Source organism: Orycteropus afer, unplaced genomic scaffold (genome assembly GCF_000298275.1).
Source record: "Orycteropus afer afer isolate SDZICR_OR568_19922 unplaced genomic scaffold, OryAfe1.0 scaffold00630, whole genome shotgun sequence".
Taxonomy (NCBI): Eukaryota; Metazoa; Chordata; class Mammalia; order Tubulidentata; family Orycteropodidae; genus Orycteropus; species Orycteropus afer.
In genome coordinates, this window is record NW_006922217.1 from 374,593 (window position 1) to 384,307 (window position 9,715).

The window sequence follows — 9,715 nt, forward strand, 5'->3', positions numbered from 1 at the left end:
AAGATTGACAGCCTTGGAAACCCTCTGGTGCAGTTCCACTCTGTCCTCTAGGGGCGCTGTGAGTCTGAATCAACTCAGTGGCAGTGGGTTTGGTTTGGGCTTTGGGTCCATAAAGATTGACAGTCTTGGAAACCCTCTGGGCATTGCTAAGAGTTGGAATCGACTAGAAGGCAGTGGGTCTGAGGCAGTTCTCTGTCACATGGGGTCACTAGGAGTCAGAATCTTCTCGACAGCACCCAACAATGACGCACCTGTTTGCTAAGAAGTCAGAGCTGTGACCTCTCGCAGGTGGGCTGCTTTAAGAAACTTAACAGGTCGTGTTTTCTAACAGTTTTGTTAGAATGAGGTATTTTCTTTCCATCCGTCTGTTTAGCTAAGTGTGCATTCCCAGGCTCATTGTCGTTGCATTACAAAGGAATATACTGAGCGTTCCAAGTGGATCTGAGCATCATTGTTTGGTTACTGTCAGCCTGTCAGCACTTGCCTTGAGGGACTAGTACATGGGCAGGTAGAAAAGTAGACTTTTTTTTTTTTTTAATGGAGAAAAGAAAATTACCACAGTTTAATGAACCTAGCAGAAAATTCAACATAGTAGTTACTCTCAACATTGTGAGAGGCGATCCTGTGTTCTGTTACTTTCAGTTACAGATATTTTTTATCTTACAAGAGTATTACCATAAATCATAGCTTGTGTGGCACTTTATTCTTAACGGTATTTCTGTGTTTGCCACCATTGTTTGCATAACACATAGTGGAGAGAGTCCCCTTTTGTTAATCATGTGTTTTTGTTGTTACTGTTGAAAATATACACTACAAAGCATACACCAAGCCAACAATTTCAACATGTACGATTCGGTGACGTTGATTACCAACTTGCAGTGGTGTAACCATTTTTACCCTCCTCCAAATTGTCCCTCCTGCATAAACACGTTAACTCACTGCCACTGAGTCGATTCCAACTCGGAGCAACCCCCACTGGGTTTCCCAGGCTGTAAACCTTTACGGAAGCAGCCTGCCGCATCTTTCTTCCACGGAGCAGCTGGTGGGTTTGAGCGCCTGACCTTCTGGTTAGCAGCCAGATGCCTTACCCACCACACCACCAGAGCACCTTCCGCAGCTTCCTGTCTGACCTTTCTGCTACCGTTGTCAGTTTAGTCCCGTACACACAGTTCGGTGAAAGAGCACATGTAGTATTCAAAGCAGGCATTCTTTACTGATTAAGCCAAACTGTTGTTTGGTTTACAGACCACTTCAGGGGATCTTTTTGGTTCAAGTTGTAAAGATTGTCTCAGGACCATAGTTTTGGAGGTTCACGCAGCCTTCTCATTGGCTCCCAGAAGACTGGATTCCGTGAGCATTTGAAAGTCTGTTGTACATTACTCCCCTCCTCCCCCCTTTGATCAGGATTCTTCTCCGGAATCTTTTTGATCAGAACGTTCAGTCAGGTAGCCAGGCACCAGCCACCAGCCACGTCTGGTCTCCTGGCAGAGGAGGCAGTTGTGCATGGAGGTGGTGACTGGGCACGCATGTCTCCAGAATTTCCCTTTTGGTCTGTGTCCCACAGATACATAAATGTTCCTGATGTCTTTGTAAGTCAGAGAGGGGAGCCCTGCTGGGGTGTCGGGGTTCAGCACCAGGTGGGCAGGCACAGGACCTTTCCAAGGCTTCCCCTTGGTGTAAAAAGTTGCCAGATGGTTGGCTAAATTCTTTGGAAAGAAATTATTTTAATCTGATAAATCACGTTGCCTTTTTTCCTTATATTTTATAGGCAGTGACTAATTTTAATAATAGAGAATGAGTTAAACTAGTCATAACTCTTCTGTTTTTCACACAGTCTGTGTGTTGTTCTGAATCGTGTTCTTTCATTGTTGTATGATTCGATATTAATTTTCTAGTACAGTGAGACCCAACACACGACTGGGTCGGCTTTCATCAATCCATTTGTAATGCTACCGTGAAATGCGCTTTCCCAAAAATCATTGTTATAAAATTATGATTGATTTCCTAGACCATCCTATAAAGTCTGTTTAATCTGAATTACTGTTGTTGTTGTTGTTGTTATGTGCCGTCGAGTCGGACCCGACTCATAGCGACCCCTCCTCCTTGGGTTGCCGAGGCAGTTGTTGTTGTTGTTGTTGTTTTGCCGTTGAGTCGGCCCCGACTCATAGGGACCCCTCCTTGGGTTTCCGAGGCAGTATCACTACAGAAATAGATTGCTCCATCTTCCTTCCGAGGAGTGGCTGGTGAGTTTGAACCGCCAGCCTTCTGGTTAGCAGTCAAGTGCCTTCGGCACTGCGCTACCAGAGCTCCCATCTGAATTACTGTTGTTGTTGTTACGAAGTTGCTTAGGCAAATGTCTCTTGGGTCTGTATTCTGTTTTGTTGATTTCATTCTCCACCACTTTCTCTCCAGCAGATGGCACGGCCCGCTGTAGGTTTACCGTGTCAGTGATCCCAGAAAATGTCCATTTCCCACCCAGCAAAGGCACTCGGGCCCTGCTGAGATCCAGGGGCTTCCGTAGTCCGGTGAGATGGGCTCAAGTGCCCACCCTTCCAGGGTCTGTGATAGGTCCTGCAGTTGGCAACCCTGCAGCAGTTGCATAGAGTAGAGTGTCAGTCACTGGGAGGAAGCATGGGGCAGTGGGGAAAGGCGGGGTGATGTCTGCTGAGTGTGGAAGGGCTGCTCTTGGATTGGACACCCGCCTTCTGTCCGCTCCACTGCAGTGAGGGTGGTCGGAAGGCAGTGTGACATGTGATATCGTAAAAATCCCCGGCTGTCGAGTTGATTCCGACTTACAGCAACCCTGTAGGACAGAGTAGAACTGCCCATTGGGTTTGCCCACAGGGTCTCCAAGGCTGTAATCTTTACGGAAGCAAAGCCCAAACCAAACCCACTGTCGTGCAATTTATTCTGACTCATGGCGGCCCTAGAGGATGGAGTGGAACTGCACCACAGGGTTTCCAAGGCTGTCATCTTTAGGAAGGAGCTCTGGTGGCACAGTGCCTAAGGCACTTGACTGCTAACCAGAAGGCTGGCAGTTCAAACCCACCAGCCACTCCTCGAGAGGAAGGTTGGACAATCTACTCCCGTAGTGATGCTGCCTCAGAAACCCAAGGAGGGGTCGCTATGAGTCGGGTCTGACTTGACGGCAAATAACAGCAACAACATCAATCTTTAGGGAAGCAGACTACCTCATCTTTGTCCTGTGGAGAGCCTGGTGGTTTTGAACTATTGACCTTTTGGTAAGCAGCTGATTGCTTACCTACTAGACCACCAGGGCTCTTGATAATATTATAACAGCCCAGAAACTGTGGTGGGAGGAGACGACTTTCCCTTAGAACGGCATGTTCATGGCACAGGTACCAGCCCCCATCTGGGGGACAAGGAAAGATGTTGAACTTGTACAGAAATCCCCCCTTTGAAACATTTTGAAAAGGTTGACACAATGGTGGTTAAAACCAATTAAAATAGAAATGCTATTTTTATTTAGAAATGAAAGTTGTATCGTGTTTTATTACAGAAATGTTTTACTGAACCACGTGGATGATGCTGGCCCCGCACCGTGTGCGTGTGTGTGTGCGCGTGTGTGTGTTTGCATGTGTGTGTGCGTGTACGTGTGCATGTGCGTGTGCATGTGGGCGGCTCTCCCTTCCCTTTCCCAAAGGAATCCTGAAAGAACAGAGAAGCTTCAGTAAGGACAAAGGATGGACAGTCACCCTCTCTCTTTGGTTCCTGTTCTTGTACTCTATTAGAATTTAAATGTAGTTTTAGAGATGATACAATCTGATTTCAGCTAACCTCATTCTCATGATGGACAAATGGCTTCGAAAAGTGGCGTCAAAGGGAGCCGTGTGGCGTGAAGTGGCGGAAACCGTTCTCAGCACTATATGGGAGTCGGCCACACTGTCCTTCCAGGATTCTAAGATGCAGGCCCTTTTCTGATCCCCCTGACACGCGAGAAAGCTGATGAGTAGAGGGGTTTAATGTTTCCCAGGGTCGGGGAGCTGCTGACTGGCAGAAGCAGGCAGACGCCCGGGCAGCTGGCTTCCGATTCTGTGGTGCCCTTAACGCAGACATTCACCAAAGAAACACAAACAGATTGGGCCAAAAGATCAAGCATTTAACGTCATGATTTAGAGATGGAGGCTGTCACCCAGCTGCTTCTCCACTTGGACCTTGGGAACATAACCTTTTGCAGCTTTGGTTTGGTTTGGTGAAACCAACCATGTACACGGATGAGAACTTCTGAGGGGCAGGGAGCCTGCATTCGTGGTGACTTCATGGTTGGGGTGGCCATGGGGAGAATGGTGGGGAGTTGAGCAGTGTTACCGACATGGTCATGTGGTCATGTGGAGATTGTGGATGGAAACGTGTAGTTGTACAGAGTGCCACCAAAAATAAATACTAAAACCAACCAACCGAAAACCCCCAGATATCTAAATCACCAAAATAAACCCAGACAATCAAATCACTGCATTAAAATCTATAACCCACAGCTAAAAAAAACCAACCCAAAAAACCCCAAAACCAAAAACTCATTCTCATTTCTCTCACTTAGTTATTAGTAATGTTTAGTGAAAGCAAAAAGTTTGTGCAATATATAAGACAAGAATTTTAAACATTCGTTTCATCTTAATTAGATTCTTTTTTTATTTTTAATATGCATAGTATGTACTACATTTATAATTTATAAACAAATAGACATATACTAGGAATATATAGGAGCTGTGGTAGTGTAGTACCTAAGACATTTGACTGTTAACTGGAAGGCTGGCAGTTCAAACCCACCAGCTACTCCTCGGAAGGAAGGTTGGGCAATCTATTTCTATAGTGATACCAACTCGGAAACCCAAGGAGGGGTCGCTATGAGTCGGATGCGACTCTATGGCAGTGAGTTTGGATTTTTTTAGGAATATATGCTCAAACTGATCTCATTGGCGAGGATATGATAAAAATATTCGGGGAGGGGCATTAGTTAAGATTTTGGAGAAGGGCATTCAAGAAAGCAGTTTGACAGCAAGGACGGGTCATTGTGTTCACTCGAAAACAAACTCACTGCCTTCGAGTCAGACCTGACTCGTAGAGACCCCTCCTTGGGTTTCTGAGGCAGTATCTCTATGGAAGTGTAGATTGCCCAGTCTTCCTTCCGAGGAGTGGCTGGTGGGTTTGAACTGCCAGCCTTCTGGTTAGCAGTCAGATGCCTTAGGCACTGTGCCACCAGCAGCGATCAGGCCTTGGGAAGGGTGGTGACTTTCCAAGTTTGTTTCCCCTGATTTTAAACCAGCTCATCCCTTTGATCTTCAGAACCAGCGTGCATTGCAACCCTAAAGCAGTGCCTGTTTTTGAAAGCGAGTTTTCAGAAGCAGGAGGAGAGGGTATCATCCCAGACGGCATTTTGCATGAAAGCTATACACTTGTGTATTTCTAGGATTGAAGAATTTGAGTGGAAGTATTAAAAATTAAGGGAAAGTTCCAGAGTTGTTAATAAAATTGAAAGTTAGCTTCTTTTGGAGAAATAGTAGTTGCGTTAGCCTTTAATTTTTATTTAATGGTATTGATTAAGGTAAGTAAAAGAAGACTGTAATACACACCGTGAAAGAATTGATTATGGTGTTATGTTATTGGTTTATATTGAGAAGATAGAGCAAGTCACATTAAGCAGAAGTGCTAGGGGTGATTTCTAGTTTTCTGTACAGAATATAGACTCCCTGTAGTCTTAGGGGAGCTTTGCTGGCTCTGTGGTTAAGTCTTTGGCTGCCAACTGAAAGGTCAGTGATTCAAACCCACCAGCTGCTCAGCAGGAGAAAGAAGAGGCAGTCCACTTCTGTAAAGACTGACAGCCTAGGGAACCCTGTGATGCAGTTCCACTCTGTCCTCTAGGGGCGCTGTGAGTTGGAATGGACTCCATGGCAGTGGGTGTGGTTTGGGCTTTGCTTCTGTGAAGATTGACAGCCTTGGAAACCCTGTGGGGCAGTTCCACTCTGTCCTCTAGGGGCGCTGTGAGTCAGAATCGACTCCATGGCAGTGGGTGTGGTTTGGGCTTTGCTTCTGTAAAGATTGACAGCCTTGGAGACCCTATGGGGCAGTTCCATTCTGTCCTCTAGGCCTCTAGGGGCGCTGTGAGTCGAAATTGACTAGACAGCAACTCTTGTTTTTTTTCCCTCTAGTTTCTTAACCTATCACATTTGCTTCTTGTATTTTTATTGTTGTTGTTATAAAATGAGTATAGGTAATTTGTTGTTTTAACTACTTTTAAGTGTGTTCTATGGCATTCATGACTTTGCAGTGTTCTTCCCAACCTGTTGTCTTTTTCTTACCATCGGCTTGTAGGAAAACCTAGGAACTATCCTAGGGACTGTGTACATTTTGAATCTGGCCTATTCCTTCTTGGGGTATTATTTAACGAGTTCGTTCCTCTGTTTCCTGGGTGTGGATTAAAGTTTAGTATTGTGTTTTGTTTTTTAAGGCAAGGGTGACACGGTGCCTAAGGCATTTGACTGCTATGCAGAAGGTTGGCGGTTCGAACCCCCCAGCCACTCTGCAGAAGGAAGAAGAGGATGGGAGTTGCTGTGAGTGGGACTTGACTCAGTGGCAGTGGGGTTGGTTTCATGTCGTAGGAGGGGCACCACAGCATGAGACATAATATTTGCTTCTTCCCTTTTAATTTTCTTAAATGGACTTTAATTATCCTAAAATGGTCAGATCCCTCCATTTTAAAGTTCCCCGTCAACCTGTATCCTCATGCTTTTAGCATCCATTGATAATTAGTGCCTAATCCATGATTTCCAAGCATTTCTCCTGAATTTATTAGCTGGCATGATTATATAAACAGCAGTTTCTTCATCAGCTATTCGTTTAGTAACCCCAAATTATGGTTCTTAAGAAATCAAGATGGACCTCTGATGCTTCCTTCTATATGTTAGTTTGCAACCTCCAATGGGAACAAAGGGGTGGTTTGTTTTTTTTTAAATTTTTCAATGTGATTATTAATTCATGGATTTTTATGTAGTTGGTATGTTTTAATTCATTGCACTAATATCTTTTTGCAATGAATTAAAACATACCAACTACATAAAAATCCATGAATTAATAATCACATTGAAAAATAAAAAAAAAAAAAAACAACTAATTTCTTTTTAGGAGCTTTGGTAGCATGGTGCCTAAGGCATTTGACTGCTAACCGGAAGGCTGGCGGTTCAAACCCACCAGCCGCTCCTTGGAAGGAAGGTTGGGCAATCTACTTCCATAGTGATACTGCCTCGGAAACCCAAGGAGGGGTCGCTATAAGTCAAGTCCAACTTGACGGCACATAACAACAACAATATGTTTTTTGATAAAAAATGGTTTTTCTTTTTTGCTCATATTGGCACAAATACTGTTTTAAAGTCACTGGAAGTAACTTTCTCCCCCTCTGTGTACCGTGCCATCAGCCTGATAAATGCGTAGGTGCATGTCTTTCTGTTTGTTTTCCATTTGGGGCATTGCTTTATTTCCTTCCCTGTTTGATTTAACTTGATGTCTTTGTTTTTATAAAGTAGGGCTACACCGGAAACTTTCTTTTGAACGTGATGCAGGTTCAGGAACGTCACTTTCACCATTGCCCCCGCCAGCTGTTAGCTGCTTTCTCTGTAAATAACTGTTTTGATTAGTTTTTAATGTATCCTTCCATGTCTTTTTGAAAATACAAGCAAATATGTATTTATGTACATCTGGGGGCATATTGCCCATGTAGTAAACACTCTTTAGGACCTGACATTTAAACGTTAATATGCGTGGGAGGGCGCCCATGGTGGTGATCATAGAGTGGCCCCCGTTGGTTTGGATAGTTTCCTAGTGTCCCAGGGTCCCCATTGATCGGCCCTTTGGTGTTTCACGACCAGACTTCTGGAGCCAAAGTTTATTAAGGGAAAGGAAAAGGAAGGTCATAAATGTTTGTCACGCGATGTGCCATTCACTCTGTTGGGTAGGCTCATCCTCCCCCGGCCCCACACACATGGAGATGAGGAAACTGGAGTGTGCTGACACCCCCTAGATTCCGTGGCCAGTGAGAAATAGGTCCAGGGTCAGGACTTGACTGCGGCTGTGAGGCCCATGTCTGTCTAGTGGCCCAAGATAACGAGACCCAGCGTTTCCGTGGTTGCTGGGTGGGCACACAGATAACGTTTTAATCTAACATTTTAGAGGACCTTGTTTTTCCTTTCTTTCTCCTTCAAGATGACATCTAAGAACCTTAAAGAAAATGTCACTTTTATGTTTTCTTAGGAACTTTGGAGAGTTCCAGTTTAAAATGTGTAATACTTTCGATGCTTGGTATAGAACCAGTATTATAATAAGAGTGGAAATTTTAAAAGAAAAGGAAAAAATTACCTCGAATCCTAAACTTTAATCTCTCTACTGAAAGCATAGGAGCTCTGGTGGCACAGTGGGTAAGGCATTTGCCTGCTAACCAAGAGGTCGGCAGTTCGAACCCAGCAGCCGTTCCACAGAAGAAAGATGGGGTAGTCTACTTTTGTAAAGATTTACAGCCAATGGGGATCGCTATGAATCAGATACAGTTCTTTAAGTAATTTTTCATAGAGATCAAATTACATATTTTTCCCTTCAGTTTTACCTGAAACCTATGCCTGGAGCAGCCATTTAACGTTTATTGGTTAATTTGCATTTAGGATAATGCTTTCTGGGCTTTCAGATACCTTTTCCTTCACAAGTGTCATAAATTCCCTGTTTTTCTTCCCAATCTCTCAACTGTGCCTGTGGACATTCTCTTTAACGAGTTGCCCCAAATTTAACACGACGTCGTTTCTTGTCTTCTAGTTTGGGAATACCTGCTACTGCAATTCAGTTCTTCAAGCACTTTACTTTTGTCGTCCATTTCGGGAAAAAGTTCTAGCATATAAGAGTCAACCGAGGAAGAAGGAGAACCTTCTCACGTGCCTGGCAGACCTCTTCCACAGTATCGCCACCCAGAAGAAGAAGGTCGGCGTGATACCTCCTAAGAAGTTCATAACGAGATTGCGGAAAGAAAATGGTAATTCTTCTAACTGTATTGCTCGTGTCTGCTGAGAGGCAGGTCAGGCAGAGCACACTGAGTCAGCAGTCGTTTAGAGAGCACCTACTGTGCGCCTGAGAAGGTGCTGGCTGTTGAGAAGACAATGATGGCATCCCGACCTTCCAGAAGGCACCAGTGCAGTGAGGCTATCCCCACACGGGAATTACCATGAGGTGGGGTCCAGAAATAAAACTCTGGACGCCACGCAATGAGAAATCATAAAGTTCTCCTTATTGCTTGATGGCTTCTCTTTCGAGAGTGACGTTTGCCCACATTACTGTGCGTTTATTTTCATGATGCTCTCACACAAGCTAATTTGTTTGATTCTTCCAACAGTCTGAGTGGGGAGCATGTTATTTCCCATCTTATGGCCGTGAAAAAAGTGGAAGCTAGGACACTTGCCAAAAGTCACAATGAAGGGGAAGGAAAGAGCCAGAACAAGAAGTCAGGCCTGGATGGATTTAGGTAGACCAGCCGCCCATGGGAGAAAGATGAGGCAGTTGGGTTCCATAAAGATTGACAGCCTTGGAGACCCTGTGGGGCAGTTCCACTCTGTCCTCTAGGGGTGCTGTGAGTCAGAATGGACTCCACGGCAGTGGGTGTGGTTTGGGCTTTGCTTCTGTAAAGATTGACAGCCTAGGAAACCCTGTGGTGCAGTTCCACTCT

General features: G+C 44.7%; 1 protein-coding gene across 1 annotated transcript in view; it reads left to right on the forward strand.

Annotated features, from left to right (window-relative positions):
- USP12 (ubiquitin specific peptidase 12) overlaps positions 1–9,715 on the forward strand; it is a 155,982-nt gene that overhangs the window by 94,089 nt on the left and 52,178 nt on the right. The window contains exon 4 of the mRNA XM_007956529.2: positions 8,815–9,028. Within this exon, the coding sequence (XP_007954720.2) occupies positions 8,815–9,028 (214 nt within the window). The remainder of the gene's footprint in view (positions 1–8,814; positions 9,029–9,715) is intronic.